The sequence below is a fragment of the Telmatherina bonti genome, assembly GCF_933228915.1.
Source record: "Telmatherina bonti genome assembly, chromosome: 11".
NCBI classification, from domain to species: Eukaryota; Metazoa; Chordata; class Actinopteri; order Atheriniformes; family Telmatherinidae; genus Telmatherina; species Telmatherina bonti.
In genome coordinates this window covers 14,715,740-14,731,221 of record NC_136629.1, presented here as the reverse complement: position 1 = coordinate 14,731,221, position 15,482 = coordinate 14,715,740, and the positions used below count along the sequence as shown (strand labels likewise).

General features: G+C 41.2%; 1 protein-coding gene across 1 annotated transcript in view; it reads left to right on the top strand.

Annotated features, from left to right (window-relative positions):
• The window catches only part of rims1a (regulating synaptic membrane exocytosis 1a), a gene marked incomplete at both ends in the record, with an annotated part of 124,027 nt that overhangs the window by 63,546 nt on the left and 44,999 nt on the right, over nucleotides 1–15,482 (top strand). Inside the window, 2 exons of the mRNA XM_079248928.1 lie at nucleotides 8,181–8,452; nucleotides 10,547–11,229. Coding sequence (XP_079105054.1) covers nucleotides 8,181–8,452; nucleotides 10,547–11,229 — 955 coding nt within the window. The remainder of the gene's footprint in view (nucleotides 1–8,180; nucleotides 8,453–10,546; nucleotides 11,230–15,482) is intronic.

The window sequence follows — 15,482 nt, the reverse complement described above, 5'->3', positions numbered from 1 at the left end:
TGACTGATTATTAGTTTAGTTAGTGTGCTATTCAACAATAAGAAGGGTTAAAAAAAAAAAAAATTCTGTATAGTTTTTACGATCTTGAATTGCAAAACAAACTTTTTCCTTTTTTTTTTTAAATCTTCCTTTTAACTTATAAAACTACTGAAAAAGCCAAATTGTAACACTGACTTTGTTGATGTTTTGACTTGGCAGCACTCTGAAACCTCCCCCTTACACATACAGTTTCACACCTCAGGAACCAAATCCTGTAGATCCCCAGTATGAAACATGGAACCATTGTTCCTCCCATATGGGCTTGCTCCCTTTAACCAGTACCCCACTAACACCCCCTGAAACTTCTTTGCCATCACACACAGGCTCCCAAGGGCCAGGTCTATCACCCCAACTCAGACCAGCGCTCGAAGATCCAGAAGATTTGCTGCATCCAGTCCTTCCAGAACTGAAGACCAACCCGATTATATGGGATGCTGCTGTAACCATTGCCAAAGAAGGTATAGACCGAGTGAGCGCACGTCGAGGCGGTTGTTTACAAGAAGACGCAGACCTAGACGATACATCTCAGTGAGAGACAGGTCAAGAATTGACTGGCCAAGTGCGCCATCGTGGGTGCACCTTCCTGTGGCCATCAAGCCTACCAGGTGGTACCAGGTTGTTGGGAGCATGCAGTGCAGCCACTGCAAAGCTTTGGGGTTGCATCAGATGACGTCCTGGATGTGCCAGTGCTGTGAGGTTCCACTCTGCCTGAAACCATATAGAAACTGTTACACCAAGTGGCACGGGGAGAGAGTTTAGCTCAGGAGGCTTAAGTTCATTTCCATAGTGGGAATTGCTTTTTGATTTGTTTTTTTTCCCAATAATGGGATTAGTTATTGTGTTTAACTAGTATTGGCTTGGTCTTTGTTTTTTAGGACTGTTGATGTTTAATTTAAACTGGTAAATTTGCATTTATGAATATTATGATGGTAACACCAGCTGTTTTTTGAAATCACACTTTCTGTAAAGATTTCCTGTTCCATTTGGTTGTTGAAGGTTAACCATTGGCTTGTTTCTGAAAAGCTAAAATATGTTCCTTTTTGACCGCAGTGTTGCAGAGTAAAATCTACAACATGATGACAAAATAAAAAGAAAGATGACCATGGTGACTGAATTCATACAATAAAAAAAGAATCCATAAGATTGTATTTTAAAAAAAAATTTTGTTTAAAAGCATTTAAGATGTTTTAAATTTATTTTATTTTATTTTTTTATTTTCATACGGTGAAGTAAAATATTAAGTAAAATCATAACAATGGCAAAGCAAAGCAGTGATAATTATTGACACCAAAATGTGTCTTCTCCCTAAAATTGGATAGAGCACTGGACCACTGAGAACCTCAAAATGTCAATTTCTATTAGGATAAGAGGTGGTGGACATTTTAAGGAGTATTTGAAGTCTGCTCATCTGGTCTTTCAACATTGATTAGTCATGATGTCATCTATAATGAAGGATAGGGGAGTGTGTGCAGCCGTCAACTATTTGCCCCTTCTGATGGCAAAAGGGACAAAACAAGTGCCTCAACCCCCATTCTGCAGCCATTGACGTGAGCCCTTCACTCTCAGCTGTCCTGGAGAGGGTAGTCTTTGTCAAACACTGCTTGCATCTTTAGAGTGCATCAAGCCCTGTGCTGGAATCTTCTCTCAATCCTGCTCCTGCTGAAATTCTGATTTCCTTACAGTCTGCTTGATCCTGCCCACACACATATAAGCCAAGTGAAATGAACAGGACTGTAAATGTTGAGTTCAACTGACTTTTGAAAGAAGAATAAATAAAAAATACACTATAAGTAGCCTAAATCTGCAGTTTGTTACCTGCTTTATATAAAAAAGCAAAATCTGTTAAACAGCCATTCTTTAATTTTCTGCATTGCTTAGTCCGATTGAGGGTATTGCAATGCGCCAGCGAGAGACAGGGTACACCCTGAACAGGTCTTCAATTCATCGCAGGGGATCAATGAAACACACGTGCTCATATGACATTAACTTTGAACAACAGTTCAAATAAATGCATATTGTAATGTCCACAGGAGCAGTAGGTAATGCAAAGGACGGCTTTATCTGTCGCTTTATTTCGTGCTTAAACAAATGTTGATTGTCGGCCGCAACCATGCAGTACACCACTGCACCTGAACTCCGACTTCTTCTCTCCTACTTCCCACAAATACAGACTCTGTGAACATGTGTTCCCTGCCCACCCACCATAAACACACCAGTAATGTCCCCCAGTATCACAACAACCAATAAATGCCTGAGCATGAACTACAGAGTGTTACCATATGATTTTCATATCATTTCCTAACTTTTCTAGCCTTCATTTTGTTATCAACCTCAGTTGCACTCTTCAAAGACTTGTAAATTCAGCGCCCACCGTTCATTCTTCGCTGCATGTTCTTGTCCTCTACAACCTTAAAACTGCCCACTCCTGCAAGATTTGTGTTGGGGACTTGCTAGATCCCAGTCCCAATGTAGGCTTCTAGAGTTTGTTTTCTACCACAAAGCTGAGTGAATCCTGTTGCAGTTTACACTGGATGCCAAACATGCATAAGGAGCATTTCATTTCTGTGTATTTAGGTCCATTTTCAGGACATTTGTGTATTCTGACAGAGCTAAAGTAGCACCACTGGAAACTGTGGGTGCAGGTTTGAGCAGCATTGCTGATGTATGACCAGCAAAAGGGTCTACAAAGAAGAAGCTGCAATATCTTTAATGACCACACAGACCACAGCCGTCTGTTGTGCTGCTTTGTGTTTCTGAGAAGCAGCCTAAATGATCACAAGCTCCTCCATCTTCTCTGTGTTAACTGTTTGAAACAGCACTGGAACTTGGAGGGGAACTGTGGCCTGCCCTCTGGTGGATGTGGCTAACAGCCATTATAACATCAGAGAAGCATGAAAGCGTGAAGGCAACAAGGTTTAAATCAGATAAACCTAGTTACCTAAGTAAATGGGCCATAAGCTGCACCACTGAAGAAGCTCTTTTAACCAGTCTCTCCATCTTATGTTGTTCTCTTTAATACTGCCTCACCAGCAGACACCAGGGCAGAAGAGTGCTAGCCACCAAAGACTGGGAAAGTATGCAGGCTGTGCTGTGCAGAGATGCATTTGATGTTCTTTAACACAAAAAAAAGTGTGATTTCCCAAACTTTATGATCAAACTAATTGTTTTTTGTTTTAAGATATAACATTTTTAAACTCAAGAAGCCAATAAAAAGAGGCTCCTGCGATGGAACATCTTGAACATCCTGTGTGGCGACTGAGTACATCCGAACACTCGCTGCGGTGAGGACCTGGCAGCCGTCCACCTCGTCAGTCTGGCTGCAGAAAGTCACAGATTGGTGGATGCTTTCACCAAAGCTATAATGTCCCACATGAGGCAGTATTTTGCTTTCTTTGTTGTGTACATGTGTTTGTGTGTGCGCACACGTTTTGCTCTCTCCCCGATGGTGCTGGGGTGTTTGGCAGGATAAATATAGCTGCGTTGGTGTAAAGCTGTTTTCTCCTCGGCTTTTGTAGCTTTAATCAAAAGCAATCTGGAGGAGGGAGAAATGGAGGGAAAAATAGGGGTGAGAGAGAGGGAGGGTGGGAGGGAGAGATGGTAAAAGGAAGAGAGGGGGGGGGGGGGGGGGTGACTGATGTCAGAGCATTTTATTTTAGCACTCTTTAAAGAGTCATCGGGGAGTGTTCTGGAGTAATGAGAACCCTGGTGGCTGGAGGAGAGAGACAGATTCTAACCCACCCTCAATCTTCTTCTCCATCCTCTCACTGTCTCTTTATTTCATATCCAACCTCTCTTCCTCTGTCCATCCCCTTCTGCTTGTTCTGACTCTGGCTGGGTTCACCCTACAGAGGCCTCACACTCTTCCTTTTCTGTGATTTCTTCCTGTTCCTCTTATAGAAAAAACTGCTGATGTGCACACAAAAAAAAGGCTGTTGAAAGTCTTTAAAGTTTGTTCTGCCTTAAAGTGCTTATTTTTTAGTCTTGTTGATTAAAAACTAAATGTGAAGGTGTCATGAACAGCTTGGAACCATGTCAATCTCCCAGTTCATATCCATGTTCAGTGGGGCCTGATCCATTATCTGCACTGCCTTAACAGTATGGATGCCATTGATGGTTTCATTGTTAATCAAAGTATTAAACACCATAAGTGTTAATCTGAAAGATCCTTAAATATCTTCATTTTCAATAAAGAATTATGTCTGAACCAGATCTGCAGGTCAGTGCAACTTACACAGATGGACAACAAAGTTCCACTGCATCCACGTGTTGCTGCTGCTTGTGTGATTTTCATTGTGCGTGAATTGCAGAAGAGGAGAGGGTTGAGTGGGAAAGGTGGAAGGAGAAGGTTCCTTGTTGGATTTCCTTGTTTAAGGGAAACAAGTGTCAAAGTTTCACTGTGTAGGACAGCTTGCCAGCCTGTAAGGCATTCCTAAAACGTTGTAGGAAGGGAGGAAATGCATCAAAGTTTCACCACCTGCAGGATAACCACCATCTTTGCTCAACAAAATAAAGGAAAATGCACAGTAGTTTCCACATGTTACCAGTCGTTTGTATTTTTCTAAGTGTGTACCGTACGACTGCGGTTGGGTTTATGACAGCGTCACAAATTCAGCTGCATTCACTAAATGGATAGGAGGTTTTTTTTGATGGACAGTTTTTCTGTTCAAATATAATTAAATCAGTGTGAGGCCGACGCACATGTTAATTTTAGGTATATAATCTAGTTTCAGTGTTTATAGTTCAGACAGCAGCTATTCTGATAAATACAGCTCGAAGTAAAAGCTTGTTTAACATATTTAACTGTGTTTCTAAATTTTCTACCTTGGTTTCAAAAGAAATATTTGAAAACATTTTTATAATTGCTTTCTAGAAAGAAGCCTCAAGTCCAGGTACATGTCCTGCAGTCTTATCCATCTGTTTTCTTTGAGAGAAATCCAGAGTTAAAATGTAGGATTTTTTTTTTTCTTGTACAGAGCAGAGTGGATTTTTTTCTTTAGTCTGTTTTCATCAGTCTACTGTTTTGTTATACTGACATAAAAAAACAGACATAAAATAAACCCGAGGGCATAATTTATAAACAATGTTCATGTGGTTTTACACATTCATAGTGATGGGAAATTAACACATAACCACAATAATTATAATGTGATTATTTCTGATAACTAAACAAAGAAAATCAATAATCGTGTGATCTCTTCCTGAGTGCACACTATCTGTTGTTCATGGGAGTTTATAGTAGCAGTATTTGTTGTGTAATTTCTCTGAGTATTGTAGCAACTGCAATATCACAACACTGATGTAATCATGCCGTACCTGTAGTTTCTCTGCTCACATAGGTCAATTGTCCAGCTGCCACACAGAGCTCAGACTAATGTGACGTAGTCAAGCTAGAAATCTTGAAAAGCTGTATACTGTCAAAAACACCAAGTGGAACATCCTACCACAAATGGGAGTAAAAAGCAACAGGCCAGTAATTTTGGATCTTCACGACCGCCCTTGAAAGGCAGTCTTTAAGAGGTAAAATGTTGATCAAAATGTGTAGTGGTTTTCTGCCAAGGTAGACTTCCACTGTCAATAATTACAATTCAGACTTCACTGGTAAACCTCTGAGCAATTATCAACAGACACATATTTTTCAAGGGAGCAAATACTTCTGGAAATGGCCTTTGTTCTTGATGGCAGTTTTCTGATTTACTCAAACCTCAAGAGGATTTCTCATGCGGTGATGGCTCACAGGTCATTCAACAACAGTTTCCAGCCTTAGAAGTTGTACACTGAAATCCCTGACTGTGAGGGACCAAGCTGGCAAAGGAAGAGAACCACAGGTGGCTTCGAAAGAAAAGGGTTTTATTTGCCCAAACAGCATAAATGAATTAGACCTTTAAAAGAGGTCAACTAAGCAAAACCTTATTCAAAGTCTGAAAATAACTAAACTAACAGATTAGGGAACATAATCAACATAACACAAAAAACATGCTAACCCCCACAGTTCCCACATTAATCCCTTCAGCACAAGTAAAAAAAAACAAAAAACGAAACAAGGTTAAACAAAACACAGTTGAAAATACAGTGGCTCCTTAATGTGCGCGCTAACAAAAAAGGAACCAAAGCATTTAAACTAAGCTTAAATATAAAGAAAACTAAGTAACTGAAAATGTGTTGGTGCTTTTACCGCCTTACCATGTGTGGCCATTGGTATGGCCATCACACTGACCATCCCCAAAACATTTCACACTAGAAAAGCACTTGGAGGGCACAAACTTCCCCCAAGGGCCACAGTTCTGAAAAATTCCTGGATCCAAACGGTGATCCTGATCGCCACCAAAATTAGTCAGTTCTTCCTTGTCACATTTCCAACAACTCCTGAAAATTTCATGAAAATCCATCCATAACTTTTTGAGTTATCTTGAACACAAACAAACAAGCAGACAAACAAACAGGTAAACACCGGTTAAAGCACAACCTTCTTGGCGGAGGTAAATATTTTGCACTATATTTGTTGAAAGATTCAAGTTATTTGCTGTGTTGCACTGAGAAAAACATTTTTCTGGACAGACTAATAACTATTTTGGACAAAATACAGTAAAATGAAGCACCTTTGTTTGAAAAGACTAAACTTGATTTATACCCAATCCTGACACCCTTACACCTCTGGTCCTCATTCAAGTCATGATGATTTCAAGATAGTGATGCTGGAATTTGCTTTTACTCTAAGTGATTGATGAACATAAAGACAGTCAATTATCAATAAAAGCATGACATTTAATCTCTAAAATGGTTTCTAACTGGAGCTCTGAATGGCTATTTGCATTCTTTGCTGTACTCTGACATCTTTACAATTCTGATAAGAGTTTTGCAAAACCTGCTGGTTTTAGGTTGTTCGAAAGCTTTAAATTGAAAACATATCTGTTTCTATGGAGGGAACATTATAATTTGTTAGTAATGACATTTGATTGTGAACTCAAGCTATCGTGACATCTCTGTTTGCAGCTGTTTAACTGTCAAGGTTCTCATAATATAATCTCAGTGTAAAGAAAATGATATTAAAACAGCGCTGAACACTGTCTGCTCACCAGCAAGCAGCCAAGATAAATGAGGATTACCTGGTAAAGATACAACTGCAATTAGATTAATTTTTCTCTCTAAAGGTAAAGACAGAGTGGCGACATGAAGTTCAGCATCAGAAGAGTATGGTGGCCCTGAAGTGTCACAGCAAAACAAAAGCCACAACACAACACGATTGTGTTGCCAATATATCACCGTACCATTATACACAATTGTGTTGTGTTGTTGCTTTTGTTTTGTTTTTCTGTGGCACTTCAGGGCCACCCTATAAGAGGGCTCAAAAAGTGTTAACAGCTGACATTAATGACACTTTGAATTCTATGATATACAGACCTGCTTAACATTGTTGTAGTTTTCACTGTCAGCATGCATTAACATTATATGTATGTTACATCCTGAAGCTGGTTATGTAAGCCACTGGACTGCGTGCATTTGAATTGAATCGGGATTTGGGCTCTCATCTGGTGTGTGCAGCCAATGTATAACCACCGTGCATATGTGCAATGGCACAAATAGAAAGAAGAGCGGTGATATTATTTAGACCAAAAAACAAGTGTCTTTAATTTGACAGTTGGCTTTGTGTTCCTCATTTAGTGGCCAAAGGCACCCCGCAGCGGGAGCCAAGCTGCTTGCTGGTGTATCTGCCATGATGTCGACTCTAAAAAGCTTCCATAAAAGCCTTTTTTTCCCCTTTTTTTGCTGGACAACTCGTTGGCAGGAGGGCCACTCTTTAGGAAGTGCATCGTTCCATTTCCTGTCTGATCGTCGCCGCCGTTGAAGCTTGGCTTCACTGGAGGAAAAGAATAGTTCCTTCCTCCTAAAAACACCATTTCATGATACTGATAACATGTACATTGCCTGTAACCCTTGCTGCCTCTTGGCCAGGACTCCTTTGAGAAAGAGGTTCTTAACCTCAATGGGACTTTCCTGGTGAAATAAAGGTTAAATAAAAATCAAAATATGAGCAGTGATCAACTCTTCTACTCCATTATGTCATATTGTAGCCACTTGCTCTGTTTTCTTCGTATGATAGATTATAATTGATGTTATTGTAATATGCATTCCTTCCCTGCTAGGTGATCTGGGTGTGCAATAACTGCCGGAAGCAGCAGGAGATCCTGACCAAACCAGGTGACTGGTTCACTGGTCCACCTGGGAAGCCTGCTGGCCTGGGATCAGCCGTCAGTGAGCCGTCCGTGTGCCAAACGCCCGGGGATAAGAAGCTGCGATCCCGCTCCCAAGTGCCCACAGGCTCCACCGTTACAATCCAAGACCCCAGCCGACTGGGTGCACCTGGGACAACACCTGGCACGGATGCTCGGTCGCTTAGCGAGCCACCACGGGACACGTAAGATGAAGGGAGTTATGCATATCTGTCGCTCTGAAGCTGATGTCAGTTTAACTGAAACTGATGCACAAAGGTGTTGCGAGTGGAAAAGTAGAGATGAAATTAAAGTCTGACTTGTTAGTTTCTGTTCAGCTTCCACCATTTTAAGATAACAAACTGGCGTCTTAAAGCATTTTCAGTATAGTCATGGATTTATCTGATCTGATCTTTACATATTCCTTTCATTTCTTAACCACCGCTGAAAATAGGACATTATTCCTAAACTGAAAAAAAAATTGAAAGGATGCAGAAGTAGCATAGAAACCATCTAAACGCAGCATTGCGTTTTGCCTGTCTGGCAGTGCAAAAACATTTTGTCCAACTGTAATTTTCTATTTTTTCTCCTGAAATCTGCATTGGATCATGTGACCTCGTGATCAGAATGGGTCTAATCTTATGGTGGCTGCATAAAGTTTTAAAGTTTGACCGGAAAATAGTTAATTTCTATCTTTTATTTTTGGATATTTCATTTATTTTTGGATATTTCTTTTATTTTTGGATATTTCTTTTATTTTTGGCTCTAGAGGCCTTTATTGGATAGTTGCTTGGGAGGAAAGTGGGTGGAGAAAGACTATGAGCTCACCGCTCAATAAACATAGTGTTTGTTTAGTTGTGTTTTTTTTTTAAACAGTAGTTTTTCTGATCAGTACTTTCATCATCTATCATCTATGTACTTTTTCCTCGTGCATGTTCTTCATCACAGCTTCCAAGTGCAGCTCAAACACTTAGTTTGATGGAGGCTGCTCTCATTTTCTGAGAACGCTCCTTGTTTGTCAGCCAGTATATTTTTAGCCTGATGCTTCATCAGAAACAGATGGAGCTTCTTAAATTTTTTTTTTTTCCCAGAGCCGTAAATCATTAAATTTCCTAATTTATTCACAGCATAGGTGTTTCTGTCGGCCTCTCGGCCAACATCTGTACAAGACTTTGGCCCCATCAATTTAACGTGCATTCAGGTTAATCCTGTTCATTTTGCTTAGGCACCATAAAAAACTCTGGGGTTGGCATATCATATTGCAACTGCATTTAAGCAAAATAAGCAATTCCAGCCATGTTTTTCCCACATTGCAGAAATCATACGGCTCTGGTAACTTTGTCAAATCCAAACAGTGACTTTATAAAGCATCTCTGCAGCCACAGGTGTCAGCAGACTGAATAAGACAAGTAAATATGCAAAACTACTCATCAGAAAGAACACAGTTAGAGCAAAAAGGATAAGAATCATATTATGGAGATATTAATTAGCTTCAACTCTTAATCTTTTTAAATGTGCACAACAGGACTTTTGCTATTTTTTCAGCAATGCGCCCCCCTATTGTCAACTAATGTGGCATCCATCTTGCATCCTATTTGTACTGTGAGCTCTTCCCAGCCAGTAAAAGTTAGTCTTACATTAACTCTTCTCTATCTCTTTCTCTTCTTTTCTTCCTCTGATGACGTTTTCTTGCATTTCTTTGCTGAATCAGTCACACTGTGCATTCAAAACGGCCGGTGTGTTATGTTCGTTTGCTTGCGTGTGAAGTGAAACTCAGCTACAATGTCACTGATCGTCCAGGATAAAAAAGACTGAGATGCTGTTGGGCGGCAACACCTTCAGAAATGTGCATAACAGTTGACAGTGTGCATTCAAAACGAGTCAGAACGCAGAGCTTACGGGTCTAAAAGTTACAGAAAGTGTCTTTAATGTTTCTCTGCAGGCCTAACCTCTGCCACTCAGGGACAAAAAAATGTTTTTAATTCAGTATGAATTAAAAAATTCATAAAATATTAAATGTGATGGCACCAAAGCGCCACTTCACACCAGTATCATCATTTTTGTCTTTGACTTGTGTTTTATTGAGCCCATCCTTTAGTAGTAGTGTTATCAGTGTGGGTCATTATGATGCATCGTGTGGCATCCTTTTCCCTCAGCTGACAGTAACGCCTGAGAGAAAACCCTTCAAACATCAGGAGTGTAAATGACCAGTTGAGTCGGTGGGATTTCTTTTAACGGCGCAGCGGATCATGTTTGATTGTGTTTTTTATTTTGTCTCCCACATGCTGATTGTCTCTCAGGAGAAATGGACGGGGAGGTGGAGCAGCAGGTCGGGGAGAGCAGCGGTCGGGTCAGCCTAAGCTGCAAACCCAGGTCTCCATGGATCGGGACCTTCGGGGGGAGTCCAGGGAGCGCAGGGACAGCCGGCGGCTGGCAAAGGTTCGGTCGCTGGAACACGATCCTGTTGGAGGAGGTGTAGGAGTAAGACGGACAGAAGAGGGGGGTTACCACCACGTGGACCCCCCTCGACAAGCAGGGCTGTTCCCACCTGGAGGCAGGGGACAACCCATGATCATGCAGGGTCGCGGCATTGCCGCAGGGGACATTGGGGACGGTGCTCGTCCTGGACAGAGGACGGTGGGTGGGGTTGGCGGGCCGCATGAACACACTTTTTCACAGCAAGCCCCTCCCCCTGAACTCCGAGAACCTCCCGGTACGGACCCCAGCTCGGCCAACGGCCAGGGGCCCGGAGTGAAACGGACCAAACGGGAAAAGGCAGAGAGCATGTTGCGCAACGATTCACTCAGCTCTGACCAATCCGAATCTCTGCGGCCCCCTCCGCCGCGGCCCTACAAGTCCAAACGGGGGCTGGGGGCCGGGGGGAAGAGACAAACCAGCGTCAGCAGTTCGGAGGAAGAGGGAGGGACCACGCCAGAGTACAGCAGCTGCGAGGATGTTGAGATTGAAAGCGTCAGCGAGAGAGGTGAGAGAATATTAGTCATCTCCTTCTGTTCATGGAGGAAGGGAAATTACAGACATGTGTTTGTTCATCCGTCACACGGCAGATCTGAGGCAACGATCCATCACCCACACTGATCATTTATACCAAAAACAATCACAAGTCTAAACTAAGAAAAGCTTTACATTATTAAAACTGTCAGGATGAGACTGACTGTCAAACTATTTAAATGAAAGTCCTGAGTTTTTCTAAAAGTTGAAATGAAACGTTTGCTGTTGTTTGTCAGCAGAGCGCCTGCTTTTCTTTTGTCATATTATTCATTCAGAATTATGACAATAGTTTATTTCACACACTTAATGCCGTGTTTATTTTTTCCTTATGGCAAGGTTCTTTCAGAATGTTTACAAACAAGTGTTTGTGTGCAAACTGGGCGTTGTACGGTCGGATGATGTTCACTTTTCATGTTTCTCTTATAGCAACAGGTAAATGAAAAGAACATCTTCCATGTGTAATACAGGGAAAATCCGCATATTTTAACTTTTTCTCCGGTGTGTGAAGCGCTAAATTCCCTGATATTACACTTCAAAGTACATGAGTATTTTAGAGAGAAAATACTCAGTAGTGTTATGCACGTGATACATAATTTGTAAACATATACTTTGTTTTTTTGACATCGCAGTCGTTCTCCAATGAAGGGTCGTGGGGAAGCTGGAGCCTATCCCATCAGTCTTTGGACAAAAGGCAGCATACACCCTAGACAGCTTGCTAGTCCATTGCAGGGCCACACGGAGACAAATAACCACTCACACTCACTCCTATGGGCAATTTAGAGCAACCAATCAACCTAACATGCACATCTATGGACAGTGGGAGGAAGCCAGAGTATCCAGAGAGAACTCACACATACATGGGGAGAACATGCAAACTCCACACAGAAAGACCACTTACCAAACCTTGCCCCAGGCCAGGATTGAACCAGCAACCCTCTTGCTCTGAGGCCACAGTGCTAACCACTATTCCACTGTGCAGCCATTTTTCGCTGATCATAAAGTTAAAATAATTTTTAAAAAGTAAACAGGCGCTTTTTATCACTGAATATTATTCCCACTTGGAGAGTATTTCATTAATTCACAGAATGACCCAGAAACTACATTTTGCTCCTAAAAGATGGAAGAGGGGTTGTTATTTATAGGGCTGGGAAAGATCTGATCAAATATTGGTATTGACCTCGATCACCGATAAGATGAGGGGCTGATCAACCTTACCGATCCACAGGGAGACCTCTCGTGGTCCCTTACAAATTATAAGCATCATGTAGATTATTATTATTTATACACACGCTAAGAGGTTAGCTGCTACAGGCTTCAGCAGTTAACACTCCAGCTGTTGAGGTGTCTGCTTCACCACTGCTGGTTAAAGCGACACTGAACCAGTTTGCCTACTTCTCCAATGGTAAGAAAGTGTAGCAGCAAAGTTAAGCATTACTGATGACATCACTACAACGTCTCGACCAATAGATTTTAACTGGTCTGACTGGTCAACTTCACAATTACTCATCACTGATGTGTTTTCTTACATGTCTTCATGCAGAACACCCACATTGCATTGTGCCATGCACTGACACAATGCAATGTGATTTTATTATAAAAAATGATCTTTCCAACTTTGACATGACTAGAGAAGAAAATCCAATGAAGATCCAGGTGACCCAACTTTTAAATGCACATTTTATACATTAAAAAAAATGTCAAGGTCCTGAAAGATTGAAAAGAGTCACTTTTTTCTTTCCACGGAGAATCCGCTCTCTGATCATCCTGCATGTTCGTAGCTGGTAGTCTGAACATCAATGTCAGCAGCTCCCATGTAAACGAATACTTAAAAGTGTGTTTTATGGTGTGGCGTAGTTTATCATTATCGTTTCAACCCTGAGGGAGAGCATTTCCACGTTGACTTCAGTTTCATTGGTGTCTTGCCAACATGTGTGTGCTTGTCTGTATCTGTTGGGGCAGTTTGGCCCCTTTTAATCCCACTGTTGACCCTTCGTGGCTTCACATTGACGATTGTGTCCCAGAGCTTGAAAACCAACGGTGGTTTACACTCCGACCTTGTCATGTCCAAGCTAGGCTGTGTCACATTACTGCTAACAATTCAGTGTCTTACCCCTGTCTGCATACATGCATGAAAAAAGGAAAACATGCAGAAATACGCGTAGCTAGGAGTGAAGTCATGTGTCACTGCTGCTTACTTCTAGAGGATTTCTTGGCTTGCAGCTGAGCAGTCCTACTGTCATTTTGCTTATTGGGATATTAAAGATGATCTCTAGTGAAAATCAACTTTCTGCAGGGGAAATAAAAGGAAAGCCCAACACCAACAAGAAAATTAACCTCATGTTCCATGTCGCTGTTTCAGCAGCAACACTTCCCAATCCCGACAGCACCGGACCCTCAGGGCTGCCGTTTCACCCACCAGCAGAAGCTGAAATGGTTTTAAAATGGTTGTAATCTCTTTCCTTTGTGAGTTGGCAATAAGAACAAAGAGGAACAGCACCGTGTTTTTATATAAATATTGAGAAGGTTTCATTGTTTAACGAACTGCTGGACGTCCATCATTCTGTCTGTGTCTGTGTACCATTCTTCATTGCTATAATTGAAGAATAGCGTCTCATCTTGATGGAATTATGTAGCTGAGATTTGGCTTAACACTCCACCTCGCAAGTAAGGGTGCTGTTGCCTGGCAACACAGAGATAACGTTTTACTGTAATTATCCCGTACTGAGCCAGACCTCTTGGTAAAAGTTGGGCTTTCTGCTCTAAGAAAAAAAGTTGTCAACTGTGGCTTCTCAACACAATAATGACGACTCCATGAGTGCCATCAAAACCAGTTAGAAACATTTTCCAAGGTAAAAAAAAGTTACATCGTGCCACCCTATTAGGCTGGGAATGTCATCCACATGAACTGGGCTCATCAAGTTACACTTGGTTTCCGCTGCAGCTTTTAATTCACCTGTAGGCGATGAAATTATTATTTTTATTTAAAATCTGATCATGCAATGACCGATAATTTATAAAATGGGGGTGCAAAAGAGATGGTAATAAACTGTTCAGACCTGAGCTTTGGTTTTGCCTGTGTTTTAAATTCCAGCGTGTAGTTACACATATTTAGCATTACAGTGCAGACAACCAACAATGTGGTATCCGTGTATGTGGGTGGCAGGTCCTGAGAGCTTCATGTTTGTTTTGGTGGCAAACTTGAGCTTTTGATCAAATGATTAAATGAGAATGTATTCTTTTATACAGAGAAAGAAGAAGTTAGTGTTTTAATAATAACTAGTTCTTGTTTCATATCGGTTGTTATTTTGTACTTCATGATGCATCATGTTGATGTACAGTCACTTCCTTCCAGCCTTGACAGCTCAGAACAAACACAGCGTATCCGACTGCGGCGCTGCTCCTGTTACATTAAACCTTCATTTTCTCACAAAGCTAATATCTGTTTGGTGACGTGCCCTCTTGAGTTTGCACAGTTGCTGGGACATCCATCAAGTGAAGGTTTGGAATGAGTGTTCTGTCAGGCCTGCTTGTAAACACTGTTGTGGGAGACACTGTTGCCTTTTTTAGCTCGAGACTGAGACCAGGTTAGCTCTGAGATGCGGTTACTGGCAGCTGGAGGCTTCCAGGCATGTAGGTTATCGTATGATCAGTACAGGAAAACACACACACACTGACTGCATTCGTTTCTACTGATGGAACAGAAAGAAATGACTCAACATGAACACTACTTATGAACTTTTGGGATCTGAATGCTAGACTTTTATTTATTTAGCACTGGTGGAGGCATGCAGTCTCATACTGTTCTACTTTTTGTTTTTTATGTTGCATAACTATGGTGTTGTATATTTCTTTTAGATCAATTACTAAACAACCATAATAAAATTAAATTTTCTGACAATAACCTCTATGGCCTCTTAGTGACGACAGACTGTATTTTTTTCTTTTGTTTTTGACAAAAGAAAAAAAAAAGAAAAAAAAAGCTTGGCTGTATTCTGTAGGTGGGTTTCGCTGGGCTTACTGTAAATATTGAAATTCAGAAAAGAGCCAACTTACCTTTAAACCTCGGCAGCATCTAGATATGGGTGACACACGGGCAAGAAATACATCAGCATCCATGTGCAAGGTGCATATTGGGAAGTAAAAGTACTATCCCAGCTTCATTATGACACTGTGTGAACTATTTTGCTTATATTCCCGCGACATCACATCCACCTTAGAGGTTCAAGT